The sequence below is a fragment of the Diuraphis noxia genome, unplaced genomic scaffold (assembly GCF_037042655.1).
Source record: "Diuraphis noxia isolate RWA-SAM2 unplaced genomic scaffold, SU_Dnox_SAM2 contig0004, whole genome shotgun sequence".
Lineage (NCBI taxonomy): Eukaryota > Metazoa > Arthropoda > Insecta > Hemiptera > Aphididae > Diuraphis > Diuraphis noxia.
The window spans coordinates 52,784,402-52,801,959 of NW_028301714.1; the positions used below are offsets into that span (position 1 = coordinate 52,784,402).

Below are 17,558 nucleotides of genomic sequence, written 5' to 3' on the forward strand. Positions count from 1 at the left end.
TCTATAATTTTGATCAAAATCAAGTGAATACATATGTTTCACATTAATGATTAAAGTTTATAAATTTTTACGAATGAAAAATTAAAATGAATTAATCATAGGTACTACTATACAGTTCAGTACTTATAATACTTTAACTTAATTTTACTTATTATAATTAATATTGTAAAGTACATATTACAGATAACAGCGACTAGAACCTTACAATAGATAATTTATTTTTATTTACCTAATAATAAAAACACAATTATTATAATCAATATAAACTTGGCCAGTCTATAGACTTAATTAAATATGTTTTATAAAATAACAAATTTCTTTTAAATTTTATAAATATTAATTCACAACACATGGACATAAAATAAATAAATGAACATTAATGTATTGCTGTTGACATAAAAAGTATCCTTTTTTAATTTTTATACTAATATAAATTAAATATTTGCGCTTTAAGTCAGTTAAGTTAGTTAGTATAATCTCATTATATCATTGAAATCGTCAAAAATATTATTTAATAAGTAATTCAACAGGTTTTATTAAACAAATCATTGCCATAAATTATGATTGTGTAAATTTCTACTTAATACACTGCGTACATCATCTGTAAATCGTAATGCATCCAACATTGGTAAGAGGTTTAACAATGCTGTATCTGAAGTATCTGAAAACCAAGATTTGATTGGTATAGCATTGTCTGAAAAATGTAATGAATAAATATTATTTTGAAATAAACATATTTTAAAACAAATCAAAATGTTTTTAATTACCAGGAAATGCTCTGTATGCCGCTGGTGAATTGTCGAGTATAAAGACCCTCGATAAATCACTTGAAACTGATGTTAAATCTTTAGTATAAGAACCCATTTCAGGTGTGCAATGTTGTCTATAGAATCGTCTTCTTAGTATGCCCCTTCGATTGTCTAATTTATCAGCGACTGCAGCACCATAAATTTGCATACTAGCTGTAAAGACTACCAGCTCATACCACTTAGAGACCTATATTTTGTAATATCCAGGAGTATGAAATTTAGAGTTTACAAGTATGTAATAAATATTTAAACATTTTTTAAACTTACAACGTCTAAGAAAAAGTCTACGTGGGGCCTCTTATGAACATAAAATCTTACTGGGTGCCGCTCAATGGTAACTTTTAGAATAAAATCTGGTGGCATTTCTGGTTTGGACGGATGGCGCAGGACACCTTCATGGTGTGAATGTATTAATGTCTCATCTAAATCTAGCACCAAAACTTTCCGCTTTACCATACCTAAGTAAGATGAAATTATTTAAATTGTCTTAATGACATTTGATTATGTAAAAATAATTTGTAACATACTTATTCGATGTCTGGACAATGGTAATAAAGGAAATACTCCATATTTAACAGGTTGATATTGGCGAACCTGCAAAAAAAAATTGCAAGGTTTAAATTTTTATAAAACTATGACAATGTATTTGATAGTAATATAGAAAATATTCACTAAATAAATCATCAAGTTTTTAATTTAACTTGTAAGGTTTTTATATACTAAGAGAATTGTAAATATAATATACATTATACATAATATAACACAATTTTTTTTTTTTTTTTTGAAGCTTATAAGAATAGAAACAGTAAGTTTATCCACAACACAATATTTATTTTATAGTGAAAACTATAATCGTTATAATTTATAAATCAAAAGAATATTTAAATTTTGAAACTTACAGTTTTTATTTGCCGTTTTATTAGGAAGCATATGCAGGCCCACACCTTCGAGGCTAACACCATGAAAGCTTGAATGCCCATCTGTATGACTTTCAACATTTGAAATGTAAATCTTATAACAAATGACTCATAACTCTTAAACAGTTTGACTAATATACATTGTATACTGGTACAAAATATGGAAAATTATGATACCTGGAATTCGTTTAAAATAAAACTGTGACTAAATATAGTGATTATTTATACTTGATTTTTGGAAATAAATAAAAACAAATGTGAACTAATTACTAATTCACTAATACCTTTCTAAATGTCAAAATGTACGTACTGTTTTGAACATAATATTTTGAACTTAGACGCCAAAGGAAAATTGATTTCGGTCAATTAAAAACAGAAACTGGTATACAATTATAATTCAATAGGAAGGTTTAATTACAAACAAAATTTATAACGAGATCAAATTGAAAACTGAAAAATAACTGTGAAACATTATTAATTTCCTACTTATTTTCTCATCTGTAATCAATCTTTTACAAACAACAACAAAACGAGATAAGGCCTTGCGCCATGACGGCCAAAGAGATTATAAGACGATTATTTCATCTGGTGGCGAATACATTCGTCGACTGTATTATGTGTTGCCTACCAGCGTTTATTTTGAGGAGCTGCATCAAACACAGTAGTATTTAATAATATTATTATTACACAACTATTACCTAACCGGCATAGTCACGATGACAAGACTATCAAATTTCTAACTATTGTCATTAATGTTGTATAGAATAACTTCAAATAGCATATTTTTTGGGTGTCAATTTATTTTAAACGAAATGTACATGTGTGAGTGTCAAATTTATCAGTTTTGCAGTGTTTCACTTGTGAATCGGTTGGGTTGTAATTGTTACGTATTTTCGCAGTTTTTTCAGTTGCTCTCGTCCTAAGTTAATGATAAATCATTTTCAGATGTAATTTTTAAATATTTTTTCACGCAGCAGTTTTGTAAATTACTATCTGATGTAAACGGCCATGTTAACTTGACGGAGCTGCAAGATAATATAGGCACCAATTCATCATAACTATGCTTTATAATATTTTTTGAACCTTATCAAATAAGTTTTAGATCAATTTCAATGAATGTATTGATTTTACACGTTGTATGTGCTTTGTGTTCGTCATCACCTTTTTGGGGTGCAATAAAAATGATTCGATTTTCTATATTAGCATCTTTACTGAAAGAAAAGTAAATTTGGTTGGTACTTTGGGGTGTCAAAGATAAAAAAAAAAAATCATAATAATTTATAAAAGCATCGGGGAAAACAAATAAAATTTAGGAAAAAAGATTTTTATTTAAAACTAGTCTCGAAAAATTGATTTTGACTAGTTTTGAAATATTTATAGACATTACAAATTTTGATTTTGATTATTTTTTTAAAATATTGTTGTCGATAAAAAAAATTAATATTGAATACAAGGTTCTTCATAAGTTTCTGTTAGTGGAAATTAAAAGAATAATTTAATGTAAATCCACAATAATTGTTAATGAGCTTTTGATGTTATAGGCATTGGATTATTCACTAATAAATTAACAAATTCTCTTAGAATGACTTTTATATTTGATTTTCATTCAAAAATGCTTAAACTTAAGTTTAACAGTCTCATCAAATATTTATTTTATTATTTTCTATACATGGTATAATTTTCAAAATATTTTAATTTGTTTTGAGCTATTTTTAGGTATTTTCAATTTTACGTAATACAAAGTTCCTCATTATCATAAGTTATTATAATATCAGTGAAGAAATATTAAAGACCTTAATTTTAATAAATATCTTAAAACGAAATTAGATATTTAAGTAAAGAATAACGATTTCAGTTACATTGTTGTAACTTAAAAATATTATTAGCAGATAACTTTTAAAGTATACTATTATATACATGAGATTTTTATATGCAATTTTCGAAAAAAATGTATTCAACCTACTTAATTACTACAATATCGAATAGTAAAATAAATTACTTTAATATCAATAACAATGCAAAAAGTCTGATTTAAACAAAATTCAAACTTTTCAAAATATAGCACTACCTACGTATATTATTAAATGCCTCTTTCTATATATGTACCTAACCTTATTATACATTCAGGTCAATAATGTACTATGAATCTAAATATTAATATAAACGTTTCCCCCTTTGCTTAATATCTCATCCCAATCTGCTTGCTAGAAATCTCTCTACTTCTACGATTTCTGGTAACTATCCAATAAGGTTAAAAGTTGTAACTTAAAAAGTTAAAAACATAAATTATGTCGTGATCTGCTTTTATAAAAAAGATATATGTTTATATACTATCAAACGAAAGTATCGCCAATGAATGGCTGCCTTCCTCAAACGTATAATGTACTATAGGTATCTATAATTTATTGTAAACTATTTTTTTAAACATCTAATGTTTTAATACCTTTATTCCGGCATCATTTTACTCATTGAGCTGTTATGTACAGATTTTAAATTTTATGTCAAATACATATCAATTATATTGTAAAATATATTTTGTGATATATGCAGACAAACCATCTCAACTCAGAATCATTTTTACGCGTAACAATGGTTATATGGTTAATGGTTATATGTATATCGTTCTCTATAAAAAATTCTAGAATTCTAGATTAGCTTCGTTTTTTCGAAAAAAAAAACAGTTTTATCATCAATATTTTTTAAACTATTTTTATTTTTATTTCTAATTTATACTTATCTTCAGCTAATAAGTTATTAATATTGAAAAAATGCTTTTAACATTTGTATTTGAACCTTATTTATGCACATCAAATACGAATATTATTTCTGATAACGTTTTGAATTATTGAATATTTTTCTTTTGTTTTACATGTTGTTCTTTTATAATTTATTGTGGAAACCTAACCGTAGTAACCAGTAGTTATATTAAGTGTTATTATCTTGAAACCAAACAACAACAACAACAACAAAAAAGCGGGAAAGTGGGTATCGCTCTGTTGTACATTAGATGGTGGGGGGGACCTCTTAGTAGGGTAGGTTAGATTTGAATGCAATGATAAGTACCATTGTATACGAAAAACGATTCTGAACGGAGATGATTTGCCAGTCTAGGATATATTATATTTAAATATTGTCATATATTCTATTTTGAAACAAATATTTTATTTTTCAATTAAGACGCATTTTGCATAAGGCATTGTGAATCAATTTTTCCAAAAACATTGCATGTAGTTATCATAATTCATAAAACCTTATATTATCATAGATAAACATATACCTGGTTTGAAAATTACCTTGGTGAATCATTACACGATTTCATAAAAATTTAAAACTCAAACGCTCAAAATATTTTTCCTATAATGACGGCTTCAAATATCCTCTATAATAGCTATTTGAAGCAAAACTTATGGAAAACTTAGTGTTAAATTTTATAACCTTAGATATAAAAACAAACAATATTATGAATTTTGAACTACAAAATAATTTGCAAATATTCATGGTTTTGACGAATTTTTGTCAATATTTGAAATTCAAATGCTAATAAAAATTTAATTTGAATTTCCGGTGGACATTTTTTTTTGTGATAAAGATTGAAAAATTTGTAAGGAATCTCGTATTAAATTTTCAAATCTTAGATTTAAAAAGAAAATTTTTTATGAATTTCTAGCTTAAAACAATTTGCGAATTTTTGTGATTTTTACGTATTCTGTCAAAATTCAAAATTTTAATTATCGACACTTCAAAAAAAAATTTTCAGAAATATTGAAAATTTCAGTTGTCTATAAATATCTCAAAAAAAGTCAAAATATTTTGAAAATTAAATCATGTAAATAAAATCCCAATCTAAATAACTGGTAAAATTTTCATGTATCTACGACTTATACTTTTTGAATAATAACAAATGTTTGAGGTTAAATCTTTATCGTTATGCTATTTCGTAAAAATTTAAAATTCAAACGCACTTAAAATTTTTCTTCTAATGATGTTTCGAGTTTTCTCTTTAGCTACTTGAAGGAAAACTATTAGAAAACTTAGTGGTGTATTTTTAATCCTTAGTTATGAACACAAAATGTTTTTTAATTTTTCAACTTTTACGACAGATTTCGTAATAATTTGAACTATAAACGCTTATAAAAAAAAATTGTGACTTACGATTTTTAATTTTTTTAACTACAATAAGAACATTTCATAAGGAACCTTGCATTAAATTTTCAAGGGTTTTTGGTCATCCAACATTTTTTTACCGACACTTCAAAATAAAATTCTCAAAAAAAAAATCGAAAATTTCAGTGGTCTATAAATAACTCAAAAAGTCAAAAAATTTTGAAAATTAAACTGTATATAGATATCACTAACATAAACATTTGGTGAAAATTTCAAGTATTTATAGTGATTAGTTTTTGAATTACAACCATATAAAAATATCGATTTGGTCGAAAACTGGTTTTGCCTAAAAATTACCGTTTTTCTGTCATTTTTTTTTTTGTTTTTCTCGATTTTTTTGAAAACTGTCGGAAAATGTTTACTTTTAACCTCTATAATGCACCAAGGATATTCACTTTTACATCGGAAACCACCCCCAAAGTTTGAAATCGAAGCATTATTTCGACTAGTTATGCTGTACACAGACACAGACAAAAAAAAAAAAACAAATCATTGTAAAATCAATACATTCATCACTTCGTGATGGAAAATGGAACATTAAATACAGATACGGGAGGTCTGTCATCCTTAAATATTTTATCTATTCTAACGATTTGACAGTTATGTTGTCCCAAAGTGATGTGCTAATCTTTAAGATTGTGTATTGTAGTTTACCTATATAAATAATATGTTATAGAAATAATTTTAATTAAAACTTGTTTATAAGAGCTCTTTTGTAGGTTATTATGAAATTATAACTTATTGGTTTATAAATATTTTTACATGATTATATTATAATATACATTTTTTAATTGAATGAAAATAAATTTAACAGACAATCTCATAGAATTAGAACTAAGTAAATAAACATACACGCACAATGGCTATTACAGAATTTAATATCAGGCTATAATAAGTAATCTAACAGCAAACAAATAAATAATTTTTGGTTTTACATTGGTTGCTTTGCACTTGCGAGTACTCTCGACAGGCATAATGGTTGTAACTGAAAATATCACACAATAACCAGGTGAAGAATAAAAAAATAAATCACACAATGATCATAATCGACGGTCATTATGATAGGGAAAAAGAAGCAGGAAACCAACATTACCGTCAAACATACAAATGAAAAAAATAAAGAAAGATGAAAAAGTTTTCAAAGGGAGATACATAATGTACCTACCTTTACCATTCAACAAATATAATTTATTATTGTTGTGAATCTCTGGGTGCATAGAAGTGGTACCGCGCACTATTCATTCATATTTTTTACTTGGATGATATTGCGGAGTTTTCTTTCTTAGTACGTTTTGTAAGTATTTGTATGTACAATTGGTGACGATTTCATTTAGAACCATAAATCAGAACTTTGGGTTTGTTATGGTAATCGTTTAAAAACCTGTGGCTATGTAATACTGCAGTGTCAGTGGTCATAGTATTCATTCAATTGTAAAATATTCTAATGGTTATTTTATATTTATTTATCTTTATATCTAACGTCTTTATTTTAATGTACCTTGTATTTAAGAAATATGTGGTTTAAAATAAAATACTTTTATAATTTATAGGTATTCTATGATGAAAACCATACTAATTTAAATACCAGTGATTTAGAAAACTTATTATAGATTACATTATTATACTATGTCAAAGTACTACTTTAAAAATAATACCTATCATTTGAATTTTCGTTAACCTATTTTATAATATTTTTTTCAAATCGTATATTGAATACCTCGTCTGATTATTGCTGTGTAAACAATGTTTTTGCATAATGGATAAACATTTTGTTGAAAATGAATCTTTCAATTGATTACAATAGTGTATAAAACAAACCGCACTGATTCCAAAATTCCTAAGGTTATCGGTTTGCCAGTAAAAAGAATCATTCTTTTCAAATGCATTTAGTGCTGAAAATGGTTGCTTTTATTATTATTGTGAATACATATACATGAGTAATACAAGTAGCCAATACACAATTGGATAGCATTGAAAACAAAAGACCCAGAGGCCCCAGAGCTGACCTGCGGCTTATTAACGGACCGGCAAAGAAGCATAGAACGCACAAGAGTTCGTATGCTGTTTTCCAGGTTTCCATAAATGGTTGCGTTTTATTATTATGCTCTTGGTTGAGGTTAAAATGTCACCAGTTATATGTAAATCGCGGGGGCACGTTCATGCGAGGACGAATGTGTCGGGCTCACGTGCTCATTACAGCGAACCCCCTGCCACCACACACATGACTATTGGTCATCGTCAAGGGCGTGGACTTGCATCTTCACACAAATGCATTCTTTAAGAAATCATTTTAACATAATACCCACCTTTATCTTTGTAATCCTTCATCTATACTATAAATATATACTAACTGTAGGTATCTACCTATTTCAATATACTGTGGTTATAAGATTCATTTATTATAATATGTATAATGATGTATAATGTATTTCTCGCTATAAATATACCTATATCAGGTATCTACTATGCCTTTTGAAATGTAAAGTGAATATTGTGAATAACAATCTATGCATAAGTTATATTATTAAAATATTTTTATCGTATCCAGTGATAATTTTAGTAAATACTTACTGAACTCAGTTTATTTTTTCTAAAATAGATTTTTAATTGTATAAATAGTAAAATAGCTTATATAATTACATTTAAATTAATTACAAGGAAAACTATTCCCCAGTAGCTTAATTCAGAAAAGTAAAATATTAATTAATTCAAAAGTCTTAAAATCGATGATATCCTTACTTTATTCTCACTTATTTAAAAAATAATAGTATACCTATTAGGATAAATAATTTGAATACTTTAAACCATTTTCTAAAAAAAAATTATAGAACGAACATTTTTCTTTTTCTCCTGGGAAATAGTCATTAGTGCATGTTATCCGTTTTCCACGCACGGTTTTGTATGTTCGTTGTTTAATTTCAGTTAGTCAGCAGTTCTTTTTTTCCTATTAACAAAGTAGCGTTCTTTCACGGTGGATGAAAAATATCTTGTTCATGTATATGGCTAGTTTTCGGACCACATAGCTGATTTTATGCCATGTTGGCATTTTTTTCGTTTTGTCTTTACTCAAACAGACAACCCCGTAAGGAAATAATGAATATAAGGTTACGATAATTTGACTGAAACTTGTTTGCGCACAATTTATAATTTTTACTTAAAAAACCGGAACTCGTTTGCGTACATGGTTTTTTATTAAATGTACAACTAGTTTGTGCACACAAAAATAATTATATTATTTTATCTCGGTGACAGATGGGCATTGATAATCGTGGATAAAGAGTACGAAAATGTAGACTAAATTAAATACTTACTAATAACGGGAAACTGTTATTACCGAAAATAATAGACACGTATATTTACCCATCATATTATATTAAAATTAACATACATTTGTAATTTGAACAAGTATTTTTATTTATTAACAATTATTAATAAGCAAGTATTAAATTATTAAAGTCTAAAAGGCGACTGTGCGCAAACCAAGTGTATGGTAAATGGTTACGGCTCAACTATTCCCAAACAAGTTGTCTTTTTGGTAGGTATGCCTAACCTGCAGTAGCGCCCGATAATTTAAAGAGTGATTCTTATATATTATTATGCCTTGTAGGTAATTCAGATTTCTATATTATATATATGTATTAGACTCTTTTGGAAAGAAAAGTAAATTATTTGGCTTTAGTTTCAACTAAATAGGTAGTTAGTTGGAAACTATTTCTTCTGTTCATTTATAAAACATAATAAATCTACGATTTAGGTGTATTTTTATTCTGCTGGGAACCAAGTCAAGCAAGGGCTTCGAGGACTTCTCGATAAAAGGGTTTCGTCTAAGACGACTAGCTAAAGCCGGTCTAAGAATGGAGGACCTACTTAACTCGACGCCCGGCGAGACGAACTTGGGTCAGTTCAGAAAGACTTTGTGTTAAACTGAATAAAATATACATTGTATAATATACTTAAATTCTTATAAGGAATTAAGGTACCTAGGACACGCTCTGTTTATTTCTATGCTACTGGTCGATGTAATTGATTTCCAGTTCTTATGATATTCGTTATTCACTCCTCCCTGGGCGGATGCTGCGAAAAGTGGACTTCGACATTATGAGAGCTTACCAAAGTTGTATTCATAATGATTTATTTATTATTTTTAATCAACGATTCTTAACGGGGGTTCAGTCATGTGAAAACGATTCGGCTTCCATGTCATATGAAAAAAAGATATATTTTTTTATAATTATTAATTAAAATAATATATTATATTCGTAGATATTAATTAATCAGAATTGATTTTTTATACTACGCGGAAACATCCATGATTAAATTATTAGTAATTAAAACGTAACTGTATTATTAGTCTACATTTAAACATTTAAATGTTTTATTTTTTTAACTTTTAAATAAGGAAAAGAAACATCAAATATTGCGAAAACATTTTGTGTGATGTAATATATAACTGTATGAGTAATAAACACAAAAAATTTGATTGCGTTATTTTAATTATGTCAAAGTATAAACAATTGAATGTTGGTGTCAAACACAATTTTTGTCAATTTTGACACAATTCAAATGTGAATATTAAAAATATTGAGCAAATTTAAAATAATATATAAAATATAATTACCTATATTTGATTTAAATAAAAAAATGTCCTCGTTATATTATGTTTGTGACCATTTTCGGTCAATTTGCTTATTGTAAATTTTTAACTATGTTAGCATAGTTAGTATAAATTGTAAAAATATATTTTATGTTATATCATTGAGTAGGTATATTTATACCTATTAACCAAAAATATGTATTTAAAAAAAGGATACTGTAATTAGGTGTGTATATTAATTTAAAAACCCAAATTTAAAGCAATTATTAGAATTCATAACTTATAGTATTTCAGATAATAGATTATTTGATTTTATATACTTAATCAAAACTATTTTATTTATGGTATCGTATATTATATTTGTATTTAGGTATTATCGTTATGTATATAATTGTAGATGTTTCTTTTTTAAAACAATGTCGTGAGTCGTGACTTAAAAAGTACATTGTTGTTGTCGCGATAATAATTGTAGGATATAAATTAGTATTAACTTGTGTTGAAGAAAAAAAAAATGATAATATTTGTTATTATAACTCGTATATAAACATGGTTCGGGTGAAAGTATAAATTTAGGCGTGTTAAAAGGCGTGACCGATCCTCTGAATTAGGTGTTTTTTTTTTTTTTTTTTTGATTTCTTATAAGTTATCAATGTGCTGCATCAAAAATGATTGATAAAATTGTGATATGTTAGGTACCTACTTATGTCTACCATCTTTGCAGCTTTTTTTTTATTCAAAATTATTTTTTATTATTTTATATATTCTTTTATTATATTTTTTTGGACGGTGGGGATTGTCCTTATTTCCCCCCTTGTATCCACTCTTGTTTTAAATTTCTATATAGCCTATTATGTATACTCTTAAAATTAATAATCATACAATTGATTTGTTTTTGAGGTCTTATTTATACACATTGTAAATGTATTGTTCTGGCCATTGTTAATGTTTATTAAACATTCTTGAATAATAGGTACACTGACATTTGAAGGGATGTACTTTAAGCTATTGTTGTTTTAAATAAGTTAATAAGTAGAGATAATACTTCGAAAAAAATAAAAAATAATTTATAACTATAACTGTATAATCTAAGTTGTAAAAACAATTACATAATATTCATATTTTATAAGTTTAAAGTAAATAAAACAGTTTAATTTTTTTAAAATAAATTTACTATAATTACATTATAATACAATATCATCAGATATCTTAATATATTCATATTGAACAGAATGAACCATTTAGGTAAATACTTTAACTATTTCTTATTATCTTTATTATTATAGTAAACAATTTGCATAAAAATACTGCAAATCAAAAGTGAAAATTAACTTAACCTGTTAATGTTATAAATTATAATAAACCTGTTCATTAATATAATGTGTGAAAAAAAATTAATTGTTGCCACATTTAAGTATTTAAAATATAGTTGATGTTTATATGGCTTAAAAATTACTCGCATTTTATATTACTACAAGTTATTTTAAAAATAACTTTAAAAACAAAGAAAAGTATGAAATAAAGTATACAGAGCGATCTACCAATTATTTTCATCCTAGTTTTCTTAAATAATGCTGTTATTTAAAATTTAATTTTTAGAACTTTTAAAAATACTCAAAGATCATATTTTCATATTTTTGAGTTTTTTTGTTTATACTACTCAATGAATGTCCAGTGGAGATCCAAACTTTTGTTTTTCAAATGAAAACATCCCCTTTTCAATTGTAATTTATTCTGCAAATAATATCAGAATCAAAAATCAAAATTAAAATTAGTATGAGTAGTTTTTGAGTTATTTAAATTTGTGTTAAAAGAGGATATAATATCCATGGTAATAAAGTTTTGAGGCTATGGTGGTTTGATAATTTTAGTCAGTAATACTAATTTATCATATTTATTAAATACTATAATAGTTCTAATATTACACCTTTTTTATATTTTTGTAAAATTATTTTTAATGATAATTTTTCTTAGTACAAACATTTAATAACCAAGAAACAACTCATTCGATTTTTAACTAGCTACATCAAAATTAAAAAAAAAATATTCATTAAATAATTTACAAAAAAAAGGAGTGTTTTCAATTGAAGAATATAAGTTTGTATCGTCACAATCCAAAAGACGCATATTGTGTAGTAAAAAATAATTTAAGAATTCGAAAAATATGTTTTAATGTATATTTAAAAATTTAAAAAATCAGGATTTGAATAAATTCATTATTAAACGAAAAAATGGGGGTGGAATGCTTAGTGAATTACCCTGTATAAATGTTTTTTTTTTTTATATATACCTATGATCTTTGTATGTTACTAATTTAAAGTTTAAATAAAAAAAAGACAAATGTGTATAGCGTATATGTTATAATATTAGGTACTAATTCAGTTAGTTACTTGGAATAATATAACATGATTGATCATTTAAAAATAGTATTTTTGAACTGAAAACCCACAATACTGAAAATGTACCCAGCCAGATGGTGCTGCTGAGTGCCTGCCCACAAATGTTCAATTCTCCTCTCACTTACCATTAATTATCAAATTTGCTCATTGTACATAATATGTTGTATAGATCGTAAATTACTTAAAATGTAATTTAAAAAAAATCTTTTAACTGGAAAAAATAACGATTTATACGTGGTAATAACAGTAAGTTCATGTCTCGAAAAGTTGAATACGGAACAGTTCATTAGTACCTACCTCATATTTAAAAAAAAATATTAAGATGCATTGTGACTTTTTTAAGTGTGTTAAATCACAACTATGAAAATGTCTGTTTATGAACGTGATAATGTTAATATGTATTTATAAGAGTAAAAAGTGAAAAAGTTAATTCAACACTATTGTTAAATGGTTAATCTATATTAAAACTGCTAGTGATTAAAAATTTCAATAGGTAAAAACATTTACTTAAAAGAAATGAAATAGTTATAGTTCAAAATGGTTTATTTTTAAATTACCCTAAAAATGTATTCAAAAAATTGGATCAATTAACTTTAAAACTTTTATTTTATATAAAAATAAAAATGATTGTTGTACAATGTCCATATAATTATCTAAACAAATTACTAGTGATAAACTTTTTTCTATACATATATAATTTGTATAATTTAATGGTTTATGCTATGTTTACAATATGACGATAAATATTAAATGTAATTTGAGTATTTTAATTAATATTTAATAGTTTGTAATTGCATGGTAAGTAGGTACCTAGTAATTCAATTGATGCAATGCGTCCAATATTGATAGATTTTAGTCATATTAAAGTTATGATATTATACAAAATATTCTCTTATCCTATTGTCCGATAAATAATGTCTTTGAAACGGTTACGGTTGAAATAGTCGCCAATAATTTTTTTTGTTTTCGTCTACGTTGATTTCACATAGGTTCACACATTCACATACAGTATCTCTGTATAATAAACTGTGAATCCATTGTTACGCATGTTATACTGCTACCACCGTCACTCAAACCTCAAAAGAAGTGTATAAATATAATGTACATATAAACCTATATATATATATTTAACCACATAGCTGGCGGTCACGTATCGGGGCCAAAATATAGACCAAGGGCGAGGGTGGGGGATATATGTGGTGTAGATAGGTGAAAAATAATCGACCATGATGTGTTGTGTTGGGAGACAAAAATATCATATTATCCGTGGCCGTCGCAGGTCATTGGTTTTCTTCTGCCAGCTAAAGAGTTTGAGAAAGAAAAGAGAAATAATAAACTCGAGGCCATTGTAACTGTTGGACTAAAAAAAAAAAAAAAATAAAAATCATAATAATAGTAATAATAATAAAATATATAATATTCCATGCTCTTAATAATAAACAGCTATAATAGGCAATAGGTTGACGACGGAACGCCCACAATAGAACTCGTCATGGGAAGCGAATTACACGAGATGACACCCTGCAGGATACGTCGAGTGTTTGCCACAACAATGTAATACGATGATTGACGTTAAAATTGATACTGAACCGAAAAATATGCGATACGTATTTATTTGAAATTATTAGGTAGGTATTTGTGATCGAAATAAAAGGGCAACATTTTTAAGTAGGTACCTAATACATTTTTTCTTTATGTATTCTCATGCGTAGAACAAATCGAACATTGAACAGCTTGGTGAAATAAGTCAAATCATTGTATTATGGTTAGTTTAAAATCTTATTTTCCGCTATAATTTGACTGTTATAAATACATATCTTTCAGTACAGATTATTCCGTTAAATGAAGTGTAATGTACTTAATATTTATTATTATAATTAATTCTAGAATTAAGCTGCAAAAAAACTTGATAATACCCGGTAGATTACTGTAAAAATTATGATAAAATATATTTAATTATATTTAACATTTAATTTGATTTTTCAAAATATTCCAATTTTGTGTACCTACAACATTATTGGTATTTTAAACTTAGGTGACTTTCTTCGCGGTATATGCCGTGTACTGTTTGCAGACAATTGAAGTCTTGATCTTTGTGTTTAAATAAATTTTAAAATAAATTAATGTTTAAAAAAATACAACTTATAAAATATGTTTTCAAAACTTGTCCATCCACCATGAGCGTATAACATAGCAAATTTACGTATCGAATTCGTACTCAGATTATTTACACTTAATATTGATGCAAATTCACTTATTTTTGAATTGATATAAATTCATTATTAACGGAAAAATAGGTCTTTCGTGGATTGAATAACAATTCAAAAATAGCTCTATGCCTATTTATGTACATTTTAATTACATTCATAACGATTTATATTTTATAAGAATAATTATGGCTAAAATATAATTGCCGTATTAAAAAATATCCAACTCTGAACCTCTTAAATCAACCACAATGCCAGGCCAAAAGTATAACTTAATATTATTTAAACAACTGAAAATCTAATAATGTTAAAATTAATGCATGCAATAGCTATTAGTTATTACTTTATTACTTTAAAACCACTTTAAATAATATAATTTTAGTTTTAAACGTTGTAGGTATGTTATATGGGTTTACTTACTCAAAGTTATAATGATAAGACCTGCTGTCTGCATTGATTCTATTTTAAACAATATTAGGTATTGAGAATCCTTTTAATGAATTATGCATTCAAGTGGTATAAAAATACTACTAACCTTATCATAAAGACTAACACATTTACATATTTAAAATCTATGTATGTTATTATAATCGTTCATATTTCGTATCGTCTAATATTTAATAACTATAGGTACCTACTATCAGGAACACTAGTAATCTAGTACACTGTTGATCAATTTCAAAATAATATTAGTTTGTTATCAAGTTATTATTTTTTATCCAATTTTATCATTATACTATATAGAGTTGACGACACCATGACAGTATTGTGCAATTCATTATTACCTATATTATAATATATTGGTGTCTGTCGTCTGGAAATTATAAAGTTCAAATTTCATCCTTGAACACAATGTCAAAGTCCAGAAAAAAGGTCAGTACAGTCTTAATGAAGTGTGATTTCCCGTAACTATTCAGTTTGAAAACTGAAGTTGTTATGAACACGCTAATATTGTTGTTATAATATAACGAATCATTTTTTTAATATTTCAAATTTCGTTATATTTATGAAATATGATGTAAAATGTATGTATGTTGAATATAATTCATTAATATTCTCTTTAGCTACTTAGTCGTATTTTGAAAATTTTAAATCAATACAAATAATCTCTTTTTCTCTGTTAAGTTTTCTATAATAAAGACATTTTATATAAGATTTCCATAAAAATAAGTAATTACCAAATAAAAGTCTCACGTAAATTATTGTGTATAATAACCTAGAGATTTCGTTCCGTTTAAAATCGATTTAACGCCAGATGTAAGCGTACATATTTTTTTCTGATATCGATTGACGATCAGTCACGATGTTGTTATAAGTAAAAATGCAGCTTATGTACAACTATATTTTACACATTATGTATACTGAGTACTGAGCACTATATACCTAATATTGATATGATTATTGCATATGTTTTTTGTTTTAAAGCAAAAGTGTTAAGTGTTAGTATATGGTTATAAATATATATATATATTAGTTTTTTGTTAAAATAAACTATTTATTGTCTTTACTCAAGTTTAAGGTTGAAAGTTAAAAGTTATTGGACTACCAATAGTATGCGATCCTCCTGTAAATATCGCGTTATTAGTTAAATCGTTAAATGACACCAATATTAAGATAATTAATAATTATACATATATTATTCGAAATAAAATCCATTCATTTATTATGAGTGATGGTTACTGTATGGTTATGAATGTTATGATAGTTTATTGCTATTTATTAGATAGTTTGTAATAATATCTCGATTTCATATTAGGTAATTGTTGTATTCTAGAATATGTAATTTCCTTTAGTTATCAATTGTTTTTATCGTTTTTATCGTTTTTTATTTTTATTAAATATTCAATCTGTTTTACAGTAAAAAAAAAAAATAATAAGAACTAGGGATAACAAAGAAGGTATAGAAACATGAATAACGTGAAGAGGAGACAGTTCATTAACAGAACCTCAGAATTTTTTTTTTTTTACCCCAGGGCTTATTCTAAGGATTTTTACCTACTGCCCAAACATACTGAAGTTTGTTTCATGAAATTTATTTGGAAAATTATACTTATCCCCCCCAAAAAATGTATATAGATATACAATGATATTGATATTATAATATCATATTATATTATTATTATGATATTACATTTGATATTTGAGAAATCGGAAAAAATATTATATGGAAAAATATATAAAAAATACGGATTTTTTCCGTTGTACCATTATTTAAATTGAAATTTTTATTACGTAACCCCAGTTAATAACTGTATACAATATAATATATTTATATATGCATTAGTTACATAAAAATAGTTTTAATAGCAAACATTTCGAGAAATAGGTTAGTGAGTATATTATAAGTTTTAACTAAAACATGTCAATATTATAATTTTGCTTTTTATTCTTATTAGATATTATTAATTACAATTTTACAACACTACAATACAATTCAAATATCTAAATAATGAAATTGTATTTTATATATT

General features: G+C 25.9%; 1 protein-coding gene across 1 annotated transcript; it reads right to left on the reverse strand.

Annotated features, from left to right (window-relative positions):
- Positions 1 to 201: 201 nt before the first annotated feature.
- On the reverse strand, positions 202 to 2,211 carry Dd (CTD nuclear envelope phosphatase 1-like protein dullard). Its single transcript, XM_015510696.2, has 6 exons — positions 2,011 to 2,211; positions 1,709 to 1,903; positions 1,337 to 1,403; positions 1,077 to 1,267; positions 768 to 996; positions 202 to 694 (listed from the first exon to the last, which is right to left on the reverse strand). The coding sequence occupies exons 2-6, from the start codon at positions 1,805 to 1,807 to the stop codon at positions 546 to 548; spliced, it is 735 nt and encodes a 244-aa protein (XP_015366182.1). The 5' UTR covers positions 1,808 to 1,903; positions 2,011 to 2,211; the 3' UTR covers positions 202 to 545.
- Between the last annotated feature and the right edge of the window lie 15,347 nt (positions 2,212 to 17,558).